Source organism: Primulina tabacum, chromosome 10 (assembly GCF_025594145.1).
Source record: "Primulina tabacum isolate GXHZ01 chromosome 10, ASM2559414v2, whole genome shotgun sequence".
Classification (NCBI taxonomy): Eukaryota; Viridiplantae; Streptophyta; class Magnoliopsida; order Lamiales; family Gesneriaceae; genus Primulina; species Primulina tabacum.
The window spans coordinates 8,070,480-8,085,987 of NC_134559.1; the positions used below are offsets into that span (position 1 = coordinate 8,070,480).

The 15,508-nt window shown below is 33.9% G+C and overlaps 2 protein-coding genes across 3 annotated transcripts; one reads left to right on the plus strand and one right to left on the minus strand.

Moving 5' to 3' along the window:
* Nucleotides 1–196: 196 nt before the first annotated feature.
* On the minus strand, nucleotides 197–604 carry LOC142504878 (uncharacterized). Its single transcript, XM_075617722.1, has one exon. The coding sequence runs from the start codon at nucleotides 602–604 to the stop codon at nucleotides 197–199; it is 408 nt and encodes a 135-aa protein (XP_075473837.1).
* An 11,362-nt stretch (nucleotides 605–11,966) lies between these two features.
* On the plus strand, nucleotides 11,967–15,496 carry LOC142505864 (cyclin-L1-1). 2 transcript variants are annotated; one of them, XM_075618992.1, is made up of 9 exons: nucleotides 11,967–11,991; nucleotides 12,303–12,491; nucleotides 12,649–12,730; nucleotides 12,842–12,982; nucleotides 13,435–13,604; nucleotides 13,996–14,269; nucleotides 14,460–14,878; nucleotides 14,994–15,034; nucleotides 15,143–15,496. In XM_075618992.1, the coding sequence occupies exons 2-9, from the start codon at nucleotides 12,340–12,342 to the stop codon at nucleotides 15,217–15,219; spliced, it is 1,356 nt and encodes a 451-aa protein (XP_075475107.1). In that variant the 5' UTR covers nucleotides 11,967–11,991; nucleotides 12,303–12,339; the 3' UTR covers nucleotides 15,220–15,496. The 2 variants fall into 2 exon arrangements, with proteins under 2 accessions (XP_075475107.1, XP_075475106.1); XM_075618991.1 differs by having other exon boundaries at nucleotides 14,460–15,034.
* Nucleotides 15,497–15,508: the final 12 nt, after the last annotated feature.

The window sequence follows — 15,508 nt, forward strand, 5'->3', positions numbered from 1 at the left end:
ATTGTTCATCAACAATTATATATAAAATACTCAATTATTCATGAAAGTACATACTTTAACTCATATCCAAGATTCCCGTACACCACCAACACATATCAATACACAAGTAGATCATATCAAGGATGAAGACAGGTACCAAGAACAACAAAAACATGGATCTTATTACATATAATTTAGACCATTTATCAGAAAATCTTCATCTATGTCCATAGATCATCAGATTACACCTCTCTTTAATCCATCTAAAGCTTTTCTTTATAGAACCCTTAACTTTACCTTCAACAGTGTAAGCCTTGTAGCTAGCGACCCTCTTCTTCCTCTGCAGCTCAGGATCACTAAAGTTCCAACTTTTGGAACTCACACCATTTGTTGACTTGCCTTTCTTGAACTTCCACGGGTCTCCAGCCGCCGGAACCACGATATCCATCTGCCCATTGGTTTGTACAGAAGATGTTGCGTATGAGGCGCTGTAGCAACGCAGATCTTGCATCCCATTTGGGTTCGACGAGACTCCATCGTAATTGTCGCCGCCAATATGATAGTTGTGAGTGTTGTCCAGTTGAATTCTTGGGTCCTTGTGCGATTTGGATCTGAAATCCTCCATGTTTCCAAGATTTTCTTGGCCTTTTTCCTTGATTTTCTTCGCTGGTGGGTTTCCTTTCCTACTTGCTAATAGTCCATTTATGTGGGATTCGGTGTTTTGGTAGCTGATTTTAATCAACTGGATTACTTCGCTGAGATGGCGATGTTTCTGTACAAGATTACTGTAATATCTGGCGATAATCACGAGGCTATCTTTTTTTTTAATCCAAAAAATTCTTGGTAGCAAATTTTCATAATTTTATGTTGCCTTTGAATTTGAACTGAGATATTGCTATAGATTTTAAATTAATTTTCATTGTTAATAATCTCAAGAAAGAAAAATCAAAGTTATTTTATTTATTTATATTAATCACAACTGATTTCAAATCAATCCAATATTCTAAAAATTTGAAATTCATTGTGATTTGTTCAATATTATACAAATATTAGATGAATTTGAAACAATTAAAATGCATTTGAAAGAAGGCAAAATTTTATGTGAGACGGTTTCACGGGTCGTATTTTGTGAGACGGGTATCTTATTTGGGTCATCCATGAAAGTATTATTTTTTATGCTAAAAATATTATTTTTTATTGTAAATATCGGTAAGGTTGACCCGTCTCACAGATAAAGATTCGTGAGACCGTCTCACAAGAGACCTAGATTTCAAATCTCTCTATCTAAACATAATTTTACGCTGAATGATAATTTTTTTTTCACACATATAAGAGTGATGTATTTGAGACCCATGGATTTCGATTATAATTTAACTGTTAACAATAAAATTATTGATCAAAATTCTAAATTCATATCTCATTTATTTACGAATTAATTATACAAAATAAAATGAATTTCGATGATATAATTATCGGGGTAAACTTGAAATGAGGGATGTTGTAATAAAAATTTCGATCTTTTTAGAATATAAATGAGGGATTTTTTTTTTTGGTCTTCTCTGTGTGATTTTGGTCATTTGAATTATCAAATTCCAGTTTTAGTCCGTCATCTTTATTTTGACAACTTTACTTTTTTCTCCTCACATGAAGGTGATGTGACACCAATACAGCTTTGATGTAACTCTGACATGTGTATTGCCACTTCAGCAATCCAAATGAAAAATGATTAAAATCGGCACGAATCGGAAGATGCATGACTAAATCAGAAATCTTATAACATAGACGACCAAAATCGCAAAAAGACAAACATACACAAATAAAAAAAAAATTTCCCTAAAAATGACATATTGTCTACTATAAGCATATTATTAGGTATCCTCTCCATTTATTTATTAATTATTTTATTTAAATTGATAGAGATTTAAACCAAAATTTCCATATGTCCCAACTAAAGGTTGATGAGAAGATTAGATGTATGTATAATTGTGTATAACTAGTAAATAAAAGCACGTGGTATAATGGTTGTGAAATGCTTTAGTGCCACTGCATATAAGTAACACCAGTTACTGAGATTATTTTCATGCGAAATATTTATATATTATGGTAGTGATTTTTTTTTGTTATAGAAAATTAGGAAATTATTGGTACGGATGAATGACATATGACATGAATGAGATTAATATTGGAATAGAATGAAGACGAAAATGAAATGATAGTTATATTTCATTCTAATTATTGGTACCGAAATAAATGTAAAAGGAATTGAATGAATTTTTTCTAATAATCAAATATTTGTTAACTAAAAATAATAATTTAGTCAAGAAATATTATTATTAAAATAATAAAAATAATAATTATTGATGTTATATTAATTATTTTAAAATTAATGTTAATAATAATTTATTCAAGAAATATTATTATTAAAATAAAAAAATAATAATTATTGATTATTTTAAAATTAATGTTATTATATAATTAAATTATTATTTATTTGATAAAATAACTATTATTCAATAAAATATTATAATATTTATTTTCAAATATATATTTATTTTTATTATGTTTTTATATATCAATATTATTATATTAATTATTAACTTATTTTTTTATTTATTTTAATTATTAATATTAACATCATTATTAAATTATTATCATTTTATATTTTATTTTTAATATAAGTATATATTATTTTATTATTGTTAATATAATTATTATTTATTATTATACATTGTTTTATTTATTATTATATTATAATAATAAAAAATACTTAAAATAATAATCATAATATATTATTTATTATTATTTTTATCTGAAGATATATTTAAATTAATTAAACTAAATAAGGTAAATGTTTTTTAAAAAAGGTAAGAATTAAGAATGAGAATGATTATTACCATTTAAAATAGATGGAATGGCCATTCCCATGAATATGTGAATAGAGTCAGTCATTCCTATTCGAAAGAATTTTCTTATTCCAATGTATTACCAAATATGAGTATGTGGAAAATCATATGCATCGATGTTCTTTTATTAACAAAAAATCCTAAGCATAGAAAGCTGAGGTGGTTGTTATTTTTATTTGGGTGAGAAATTATAATTAAAAGAGAGATGATAATAAGATTAATTGGGATGGAAAATTGAATAAGAAGTGGGGGAATGTCTAATTAATTTGGAATATTTATTTGCCTTCGGATAAGATATGGTAAGAAATAACTAATGGGTTAATGAGTTGTCTATGAGGAGTAACCCGACCCGACCCGATCCAACCTAAATAATTCAAAAGTTTGATTTTGAATTATAAGAAGGAATAGTTATTTTTTTGGTTAGGAAATAAATCTTTTAACTTCCACTACACAAATAATACATATATATTGGTTCTCGAAAGAATAGACATTCATTTTATGGACCAAAAAAAAAAATCATATCACAATTATTAAGCATTTGGATTGTGCAAACTTCATTTTTTTCCGTTCGCTGATCGGTATCGGACCATTGAAGAGTATTGTCATTTCCAGAATAAAGGTTAGTGAGTCAATTACAAAGATCTTAAATCAAAATATAAATTTATTCGATAATCATATGCATTATTTGAGTGTATGATTTCAGTCATTGGTATCAGAGCATGTGTTAGTTGATATTATAACTTGTGTTTGATATTTTTTTCCGGTAAACTCATTTGATCCTAATTTTTTTTGTTCATTAAATGTGAAAACTGCATGTGATTTTATTTTTTGAAATAAAAGAAAATTATATGCAGTAATGGAGAACATACATGAATAAAACAAAATTGATATTCATGACTCTTGCATATGGGTCGAAAGAGTAGAAACAAGCAAGATATTCATTCACATATAACTTCTGTTAAGCAGTGCAGTTTTTTAAAAAAGGTGAAAGACAGGGCATGGTTATGTATATATTACATATATATATTTTTTACATGCAAAGTTAAGAATTCTATGCTGCATGATTATGAACATGAATAGAACTACAAATTTTATTTGAGAAATTGAATATTCTTTGTTCATATCTACTTGTATTAAAGTGTGAAGACTATTGAAATAGCCAGTTTAATTCCGGTAGTAGGTGATACCCTCAAATACGTGTCTCGTTCACCGCACCTCAGCCCATGGACAGTGTCACGTGGAATGTGATCTTCCCTCCACGCACCTCAAGAAAAACAACTTCAAGCCAAACCAAAAGAATAAGCGTAAGAGGTTTGGGAAAAAGAAAGATAAAGAGCAAAATGAAGTACTTCAATTGCCAATCATTTGGTCATTTCGCGCGTGAGTGCCCTAAGCATAAAAATATATCACTTAATAACGCTTTTGTGAGTACTATATACGTCTCTAGTACTGTTTTATTAACTGAATCTTATCATGTGTGGATTACTCAGGAGCAACAAACCATGTAACTAGAGATCGTGAAGAGTTTGTGGATTTTCGTCGAGTTCCTTGCGGCACGAGATGGATATATGTAGGAAATAATGTGAAAGTTGAAAGTCAAAGGCATCGGTTACTTGCAAACTAAAGTTGCATGGTAGTCGGACTCTTATCTTACATGATGTCCTCTATGATCAGATTCCCCTAATTCAAATCTTACTTCATCCGCCGCCCACCCTTACTTCATCCGCCGATTCTCCACTCTTACTGCATCCGCTGGACCGCCGCCCACCCATCTCTCAGCGCCACTCATTCTCTATTCTTCACCGGTAAGTTTTTGAATACTGGAAAGAGTTACACTCTTGATGGAATGTGTGAATAAGATTGATGCACTCTGTTACGGTTTTCATGTATCGTTCATGGATAAAATACGCAGCGAAGTATGGGTGTTTGAAGGGGCAAAATCATGTTCAATGTAGGCTGTGAAGTATGGGTGATTGAGGGGGAATAAATTTCATGTATCGTTCATGGGCAAAATCATGATAGCATTTTAGAATATTGACGTTTTGAAAGGTGTTTGTTTTTTTAGCATTCGTTAATTTAAAGCTAATTACGAATATAATTAAAAAAATCAATGATTATATTTGTGGACGAAAAGTAACTATCTATGGACACCGGTGTATATTATGTAATTTTTGGTTTTTGGAAACATAGTTTTTGAAATTTATACGTTAGTTTTCAAGCTAGATTTGTGGAGTTTTTCCCTTCTTTACACGACTAGTTAGTTTTTCTTTTTGTCTTTTTTGCTATTATTTGCATTAATTTAGTTTTTCTTACTTGTAGATGTCGCAAGAAAATATATAAAATATGGATGTTGATGATAGTTGTTCCATGCCAATACTACCACCTTCAATTGGGATGGAAACATGTGCAGATTCTAAATCAAAAATGATGAAGCAAAAGCCAATGAAATCAAGAAGTGATGTATGGGATCATTTCAAAAAATTTGAAAATGACAAGAAAGAAAAAAAAGGCCAAATGCAATTACTGTGATAAGGAACTTTTTGTGATCCATATAAGAATGGAACTGCGAGTTTGAGGGCTTATATGAACTCATGTAAAAGTCACCCTCATGCGGTTGAAACAACTCAAGCACAATTAAGTTTACAGTCGGGTGAAAAAAAGGGTGATGTGTCTTTAACATCTTGGAAATTTGATCAAGAAGCTTGTAGAAAAGCTTTAGCTAGAATGATTGTTGTTGATGAGTTCCCTTTCAAATTTGTACAAGGAGAAGGGTTTAAAGTATTTATGGCAATGGTGTGTCCAAGGTTTATAATTCCTTCAAGATGGACGGTTGCACGTGATTGTGTTGGTTTATATACAGTTGAAAAAGAAAGCTTGAAAATTTTGTTGAATAAAGCATCACAAAGAGTTTGTTTGACAACGGATACATGGACATCGATTCAAAAAATCAACTACATGTGTCTAACAGCCCACTTTATTGATAATAATTGGCAATTATACAAAAGAATTATCAATTTTTGTCCAATTACAAGTCATAAAGGTGAGGCGATTAGCTTAGCAATTGAAAATTGCTTAAGGGAATTGGGGAATTGATCGAGTTTTTACTATTACAGTTGACAATGCAAGTTCAAATGATGTTTAAAATGACTCGAAAATTCGTGTTTGAAAATTTGAGGAAAAATAAAAAAAAATTCTTTTTAAAATAATTAAAATGCCACATTCACAAAATAAACTGATAAATCAAGTTTAATGTTTAAAAATAGCAGCGGAAGAAATTATTGTTCGCAAAATAACAAGTTTAAAGTAATCCAACAACTGTTAAAATGTTTGAGCATAAAAATGGCGAATGCTGTAAATGAGGTTCTAGGGTTCCACTACTGCCGACCCAAGCTAGCTCACTGGTCCCCGCCCTCGGCCCCAACATCATCAGTACCTACAACAATCAAGTCTAGTGAGTCTAAAGACTCATCATGCATATATCGTAAATAACGAGTAAATAATATAATAAAATTGCATGCAAGTGAAAATATCATGTCATGAGGCATAACGTAAAATATCGTGTCAAGATTAATTATAATACGTGCATAATTGAACTGAAAGTCATAGTGAAAATGTTTGCTCCTTGGAGCCCTGTAATGAAATAGCATGTAATAATTTTCTGGTGAGATTATGTTCTACGCAAATGGCCCCTGCACTGAACTGAATTGAACTGACAGGTAACTGGCGACCGGGTGAAGTAATGAACGTCTGATTAGACTAATGCCACAGTATACTGGGTGGAACTGAACTGACCTGGTAACTGACGACCGGATTATACAATGATCCCACTGATAGTGAAATGGCCACAAGCAATATCGCATAAATCTCAAAAATGAATATTTTATATTTTTATGCACGTAATATAATTAAATGGCATGATGAAATATCCTGTATTATTTTACCACATGGATTGGATCGTTCTCAGGCTCGCTGCGACCTAAATTTATCATGAACATGTGCAAATGATTTTCTTGACCAAACTTCGTAATTGAATCCAAAAACGAGACAATTACGCCCAACGATTTCGTATTTAATCACGACTCCGTGCCAATCCGAACCAACACTGAACCATCATTTAGTCATGATTAAAATACACCTAAAATGACGAAATAATGCTCCAAAATTATGCAAGTCGAAATTTTGGTGAATGGAGGCCAAAACATGAAACGCTCTTTCGAGAGTTCATTTGGCACATCGCACCGTAATTTCTCGTACGACCTCTAAAATGATCCGAATCACAAACGGCCAAAAACATGACCTTTCCAACTTGATGAGGCACTTTCCAGTCCAAGGCCATAGGCTAGAAGCCAACCAAGAACTCGAACTTGCCTCTAAACCAACGCACCACTTGCTGTCCACAAAATACAGCAGCCGTGCCTTCGCTTCCTTGTGTCGTTTTTTAGACTATCGGCCATTGGGGCTTGCACCACCGACCAAAGCTCTTACCAACATCCTAGGGAATGATTTGAACCATGGCTAAGGGCCATAGGCCAGCCACAATTTGCACGACACCCGAAACCATCCGAAAAGTCCCACCCGAGAGCACCCTTGCGTGCGTGTGGTGTTTTTCTTCGTTTGCTGTCTCGTGTCATTCCAGTGGCCATTTGATTGACCATGGCACAATCTAGACATCAAGAGGTAGGGTGTGAACCGTGGCTAAGGGCCAGATGCCAACCAAGATCCCCACCACTCCCTAAAATCGAACAACACATGAAATAAGGGGAAGGGGCCGAAAATCTGTTCTTGTTTCTTTTTGATTTGAAAACCGATTCACCATGGACCAAGACTCAAAAGAGCGACTTGGTCACGTCTTAGACATGATAGGGAAGCGTTCTAACCATGGCTATAGGCCCCTAGGGCAGCCAAGATCAGAAACTCCCTCCCTTGACAACAACTATACAAATCGAGACTCAAATGGACGCATTTGGGGTGTTGCTGTCACATGCGAGTTTCCAGCGTGTATGGGACTGAACGAATGGACCAACATGGTCTTGACACACTCTAGTGCATGTCTAGGAGCAGCCTTGGAAGCCTGGAATCGAACCAATACCTGAAACAATGAAAACAAGCCAACCCGTGAAGCATGAAATGGAAAGGAAACCGTGCAGAATTTATTTCTTGTTCTTGTTGCTGAAAATTTCGATTTTCTCCATCATTATTGATGCACACATGATGTTTTAAAATATTAATATGACTTGATTGAAGAGTCAATAAAAACATATACATGCCTTGGTTCGTTTTGAAAAGAAAATGAACGAAACGACGACGCGGCGCGGAGGAGGCGGAGTGATCTTCTTGATCTTCCTTCTACTCAATTATTTTCTCTCTTAATCTAGCTATGAGGCTCACGTTTTTTTTTTTACACTGAATAGCTCTCAAATTTTTGGTGATGGGGGAGAGGAAATGATGGTTAGGAGAGTGAGGAGAGTTCCAATAATAAAGGGATTCAAATGGCATGACCAAGTCTTGCTCCTTTTTGAATTTTGAAATGGTTTGATATCAAAGTAATGGTTGGAGAGGGATGACTGATTCTACATGCTAAACTAGGCTAGGATAATGATCTAATATTAATTAATGGGGTTTAATAGATGAAAGGATTATCATGTTAAGAAATGACAAGGAATGGGTCAAAGGGGTGAGTTGTCAAAGAAATGTTGTAACTCCAAGTGGGTGGCCGAAATTTGGTATAAAAATGGAGGGGAAATAATGCTTAGTTAGTGTATTTTAAACCTTTAGGCTGCGTTTGGTTGGAAGGATAGGATAAACTAATGATTAATATGTAAATGATAAAGAAAATGATTGTGGTAGGATTGTAATATATGGTGTAAATAATATTATGTTTGGTAAGATTTTTAAGTGTAGGATAATTTTGAATTTTTTGATGAAAAGACAAAATTGCCCTTCCCCTTCGCGGCGGCGACGGCGACGGCGATGGCAACAGTGGCGGCGGCGGACGGCGGCCGGAAACGGCAGACGGGAGGCGGCGGCCAGAAACGGCCGGCCGGAAATTTCAACCGGCGTCGGAAATAGTCGGCGGCGGGAAGTGATAAATAATCCTAGGGGGTGATGAGGTATTATTTTAACCTACCTAATATAACCTAATCATTCATAGGAGGGATTGACTTGGTTAAATAATCACGCGTACCAAACAGCTGACTAGGTAGGATAAAATAATCTATCCCGGCTAATCATCCGAACCAAACGCGGCCTTAGAGCCTTACCTATCCTTTAAATAATTTAGTGAATTAACCCCTTAATTATGGAACCTAAATGAACTTATTTCCTACTTACCTCAAGTTGCTTAAATAATTCCTTAAATCTCTTTTTAACTTAATTCAACTTATTAGCTAGCTAAAATAAACTCTGGGAATGATTTCTTAAATCTTAAATTTTATCTCAAAACTCCAACTCCAGTCCGGCCTCACTGAATTAACTGAAAAGATAAAAATTTAAACTATTGCATAAAATAATTAACTTTAAAGAAAAGCATTTAAATACTCATGCAATAAAATCATTTTAATTTAAAATACTAGAATTTGCATGACTTATACCTAGTCTAATTTACGGGTTCTACAATGTTGCTGTCAATAATTTTAGAAGAAAGATGGCTAACTGGGATTCTACTATTTTGAAGGGAGCTCATATTCACATGAGGTGTGTAGCTCATATAATTAATTTAATCGTTGCTGATGGTTTAAAAGATATAAATGAATCTGTGACAAGGGTTAGAGATACGGTGAAATATATTAAGCAATAGATTAAACAAGTTCAAGGAATGTGCAAAGCTTGAAAAAATTGAAAGCAAGAGTTCTTTATGTTTATATGTATCAACAAGATGGAACTCGACTTTCTTGATGTTGAATGTAGCTCAAAAATTTGAGAGAGCTTTGAAAGATTGGATGAACATGATCTATTTTTTACATTAGATCTTCAATTCAAAAAATTGGAAATTGTTTTGAATGATGGAAAGGTGATATTTGGAGCAGATGTTAAACCACAAAAAGAAATGAAGACTTATGATGGGAGACCAACATGTACTGATTGGAGTAATATTAGACTTTTTTCTTCTTTATTGCAAGTTTTTTATGAAATAACATTGAAGGTTTCAGGTTCATTGTATGTCACTTCCCATACTTTTGCTCATGAGATTAGTTCTATTCATACTACATTGAATGAGTGGCAAGAAAGTGATGATATTGATGTGCATTCCATGGGGTTAAGAATGAAAAAAAAATTTGACAAATATTGGGGAGATCATGATAAGACGAATAAGTTGTATTATATTGTTGTGGTGGTTGATCCAATGCATAAGTTGGATTTTGTAGAATTTATGTTGGTAGAGTTGCACGGAGCTGAAAATGGGGCAAGAGTAGGAAAGATAGTCAAGGAAACTTTATTTGCTTTGTACAAGAATTACAAGGATAAGATGGGTCCTAACACCTCAAAAATATTGTCTGTTCAAGAATCAAGTGATATTGAGTCCAGAAGCTTGACCCAAACAGATTTGAAAAGACAATCAATCCTTGCAAAATACAAAAGACAAAAGGCACAAATTTTTGGTGATGAAAGTATATCAGAGCTTGACAAATATCTTAATGAAATGGTTGAGGAGTATTATGATTCTTTTGACAATATTGGGATGGTGGAAGCAAAATTGTCATAGATTTCCCATACTAGCTCAAATTGCTCGAGATGTTTTGGCCATTCCTATTTCAACAGTCGCTTCTGAATCTGCTTTTAGTACAGGTGGTCGAGTACTTGATTGCTTTAGGAGTTCATTAACTCCTATGGTTGTTGAAAGCCTTATTTGTACGCTAAGATTGGCTTCGTTCATCCCCAATACCAATCAATGTTGAAGAAACTTTAGAAGATGTTGAAAAACTTGAACAAGGATAACTTTTTTCTGAAAAAAACAGCTTTGTTAGATTTTTATTTACCATTAAAAAAAACTAGTTTATATTTCTTATTTATCACCATTTATTTTTCAGATTTTTCTAAAATTGTGTTGGACTATTCTTCAACAACACAAGGGGATAAGTGAAGTATGAATGACTCTTACCATTAAAAAATATATGTATCAGTTTTCTAAGTCAGTTGACCAATGAGATGTTTGTTTAATTTCAGATGTTCAAGATCTGTGCAAGCTGAAATAAACTTGATATTTTGATGCATTCAGTGCACTATTTCCTGGCCAATTTTGCGCTGAATCTCCTTTATGGAACTAGATTTATATGTATTTTTTTTGTAGCCATGTTATGTTATTTTATAAAAAACATGTATTAATTGTGTTCAAACAAAATTTATACATTTTTTATGTGTGTGATTTTTCGGTTTTAATCGGTTATGAAAATTATTTCGATCGATTCGGTTATGACTAAATAATTCGGTTCGGTTCGATTTGGTTATGGCTAATTCGGTTCGGTCGGTAACCGAACCGACCGAATGCTTCACCCCTAAGTGGTATTTTACAACATAGAAAATTTTCATTAGAACTTCATTAAAGTTTCGATTAGTTAAATTAAATTAATATTTAATTATTTTATATCATTGGGCAACTAATATTTAAAGTTAGGTTTAGATAACTTATTTTTAAGTTTAAACAAGTATTGAATTTACCAAAAATAAAAACAATCAATTAAAGAGAATAATTGTCAATTTTTAGTATAAAACTTGATGATGAAGTGATGTACGTATTAACACAAAAACTCTTGTGAGACAGTCATCAATTTTGTTAAACAGATATTATATTTTATTCATTCATAAAAAAATAATATTTTTTATCATAAATAGATATAATTGAGACATCTCACGAATAAAAATTTAGATGGTCTAATCAGACCTATTCATGTGTTAAATACTTGTTTTATTTTATTTTCTCAATCTAATTAACTATTTTTTTCGTTTTAATTTTTCAGTGTTTTTTTTAAATATATTTATATCGGGGGGCAAAATAAAAATCCCCCCCCAATTCCCAAATTCGTTTTCTGTTGCCCTAATTCATCGGTAATTCTGATCAAAGAACGGAACATCCTCCTCCGGTCTTTATTCCCTTACTTCTCACCGGAAAAAAGTTCGTATGTTTACGTGTGAAGTATATTCTCCTTGTACGTAAATTGTGTTCTCCAAACACTTGCAAAGGTAAAGCTGTTGCTTGTGGGGGCGGTGATTAAGTTGGTTTTGTTTTTACTTTATGTATTGGATTTCTTTTTTAATGTTCAGATTTCTCGAAAATGATTGTTTGTATGGGTAGTTGGAGGTGTGATTCTGGAACAAAATTACCGTTGCTTTTAAAAAGATTGAATTTCAAATTTCCTGACCTACTCAGTGTTGGTGGTGAAGTTTCCGAGCTTTGTTTGCTGAATTTCTCGTATTTGGTTGCAGTTTTATCGAGAATTCATATACTTACTCTAAGAAGAATATGATTTACACCGCGATTGATACATTTTATTTGACGGAAGAGCAGCTAAGTAGCTCACCGTCTAGAAAAGATGGAATTGACGAGGCCACTGAAACTACGCTTAGAATCTATGGTTGTGACCTCGTTCAAGAAAGTGGCATTTTGCTTAGATTGTATCCTTTCCATTTGAATATCTTATTTGCTTTTCAGCACCTATTTCGTTCTGGAATATTTGACTTAATTCCATCCTTCCTAGATTGTATCATATGATTTGTTTTTACCTTTTACCCTATATCAGATTATGTATCTCCTTATCTATATGATTCTCAGACCTCAAGCTGTTATGGCCACTGCACAGGTCCTATTTCATCGCTTCTACTGCAAGAAATCATTTGCTCGGTTCAACGTGAAGGTCTCCTTATTTTCATTTTACTTTCTTTTTCCCTTCCATTGTAGCAATGCAGTTTCATTTCGCCATTCCGTGTGCTATACTTATTTGGACCAGATTTGATTTCTTTTTTAGAGGGTTGCCGCTAGCTGTGTTTGGCTTGCTTCAAAACTTGAAGAAAGTCCGCGGAAAGCAAGGCAGGTTCTTATTGTTTTCCACAGGATGGAATGTAGGAGGGAAAACTTACCAATAGAGCATCTGGATACTTCTTCTAAGGTAGCTTTTAGTTTCACTATTTTCTCTTGGACTTGTGATATCAAATTTTTACTTCTGTCTGCAAGTATCTCTACCATCTTGTGTATCATTCGGGTCCGTTTAGGTGGGCTTTTTTGCTGACTTTCAATGTGATTTTAAGAAGGTTCTTGTGGTTTTCTTGATGAGATTTTTCATACAGGGTTTGAATATGATTTTCAAAGTTGATATGATGTCGTGAAATGGCCGTGCAACGTCTGTTGGAAAATGTAAATTGTATATTTATGATGGGAAACAAAATGAAGAGAAAACGTTTAATTGTCCAATAACTATATTTTGAATATTTGATTTGAGATGTGAAGTTGTGTTTTTATTTAAAATGAAGTAGGATCACATGTATAGGATTTTTAGAGAACATGTGACTTGAGTTTAAAGCAGAATGTGTGAAATGAATGCTTGTTTTTCTTGTTCAACAGCAATATGTGGATCTAAAAGCACATTTGATCCGAACAGAAAGACATCTTTTGAAGGAGATGGGATTCATTTGCCATGTGGAGCATCCTCATAAGTTTATATCTAGTTACCTTGCTACACTGGAAACTCCCCCAGAACTCAGACAAGAAGCTTGGAATCTTGCAAATGACAGGCAACATTTTCTTTCTAGTTACACAAGCATGTACTTGTAGGATAGTTATGGTTCTTTAAGTCTACATTTTTGCTATGCTATGCTATGACTCGCATAATTTCCTGGAACATTAGAGGCTCTTGTTTATGGCTTAGCTGGAAATTTGATTCTTCGTTAGTATGATACTGTGATTTGCAGTTAGATGTAGGATGTGCAAGATTATCATTAAAAAATGCTTGATTTTTTCTTGCTTGGTGGAGGAAGGGTCGAGTTTTCTCATATAATTGATATTATGTGTGTCTGAAAAGATCCTTAATTCCTTATTCACATTATCCTCATGTCAAAATTTTCACCCCTTGTAACAATCCTCTTTTTTCCTTTTTCTTTTTTGTGTGTGTGGACAATAAAGCAGCTTGCGCACGACTCTTTGTGTGAGATTTAAGAGTGAGGTTGTGGCCTGTGGTGTTGTGTATGCTGCAGCCCGTAGATTTCAAGTACCACTACCTGAGAATCCTCCATGGTGGAAAGCATTTGATGCAGACAAATCTGGGATAGATGAGGTTTGCAGAGTTCTGGCTCACTTATACAGCCTACCAAAGGCCCAATATATTCCTGTGTGCAAAGAAGGGGGTTCTTTCGCAACATCTAATCGATCATGGGATTCACCAAATCAGACGGTTTCAAAGGTAATTACTATTCTCCAGGTGAATTGCTTTGTGGTTTGATTTGGTTTCTGGTCTATTTTTCCCTGACCTGTCACGCGTGCTGCTTAACACATTGAGATATATTGGCCAGCGTCTCTCAACACATTCGCTCATTTACTCCCGCTAATGTCAGTTTGCGGCCTTAAGATTTTGTTCCATTGTTTTTCTGCAGGATGGCTCCTTGGTGGGAACAACCACAAATGAAGGTGCTGGTTCTGTAAAGGTGTCTTCCACTTCTATTAGTCAGGAAGTTGGTAAGGATGAAACAGTTAAAGCTGCTCTTGACAAATTGAAGGAGTCAAAGAGAAGTGATGATGAATCTAAAGGCATCCCTATTGAGGAAGAATCAAGAGAAGAACCTGAATCAAAATTGATTCCTAATCATAAAACAGAAACTGGTGGAGAAAGGAACAAGGAGAGAGAAAGAGGCAGGGAAAGGGAAAGGGACAGAGAACGGGAAAAGGAGAGAACTAAAAGCAGAGATTACGATAGAGGGAGGGAATCTGATAGGGAACGTGGACGGGAAGACACTGAAAGAGACAGAGATAAAGTGAAGGAAAAGGGTCATCGCACCAGGGAGAGGGGAAAAGATCCGGTGAGGATCTTATGTTTCACGCTTGATCTCTGGCATTCTGCTGGCATCATTAAATTTCTCCTTTCACAACTTTGTTTTTCAAAATTGATTAGTCATTTTGATTGTATCATTTGCAGGACGCCTGGAGAAGTCTAAACATATCTCATCCAGAGGTATATTTGTTATTTTTTAGTTTGAATTTTTTGAAACCAAGTTACAGTCCGTGGAACAGTTCGGACAATAAATTATATCTTTTATTTATGAAAATCATTTTTTACCAGATCGTGAGTACCATAATTCTTCATATTCATCAAGAGAGAGGGAGAAAGATCGTCGCAAGCATCATTCATATGTTTGAGCAGGTTAGGAAAGGGCTTGGTTTTCTACTTTTCAGCTATGCTGTTCTACTCCAAGACCGTTTCCAAAGATCACTTACTTCAATTCTACAAAATCCCATTAAGAAGCATTTTCATTGGAGCTGATGAAACTATGTATGAAGTAATTTTCATTAGTAGGCTTACTTCTCTTTATTGTATACAAGTAAAGTTATTACATCCTCTGGTGAGTATTTTGGCATGCATTAGCAAACGTGTATTTCGAATCGTATTGTGAATAAATTCAATTGTGTGGTGTCCCACCGAACCATA

Bases quoted from the DNA above. Each gene is read 5' to 3' on its own strand.
- LOC142504878 (XM_075617722.1), bottom strand. From the start codon at position 604: ATGGAGGATTTCAGATCCAAATCGCACAAGGACCCAAGAATTCAACTG.
- LOC142505864 (XM_075618991.1), top strand. From the start codon at position 12,340: ATGATTTACACCGCGATTGATACATTTTATTTGACGGAAGAGCAGCTA. The intron at 12,731-12,841 runs GTCTCCTTATTT...TTTCTTTTTTAG, and splicing joins TTGCTCGGTTCAACGTGAAG to AGGGTTGCCGCTAGCTGTGT. The intron at 13,605-13,995 runs GCAACATTTTCT...ACAATAAAGCAG, and splicing joins TGGAATCTTGCAAATGACAG to CTTGCGCACGACTCTTTGTG.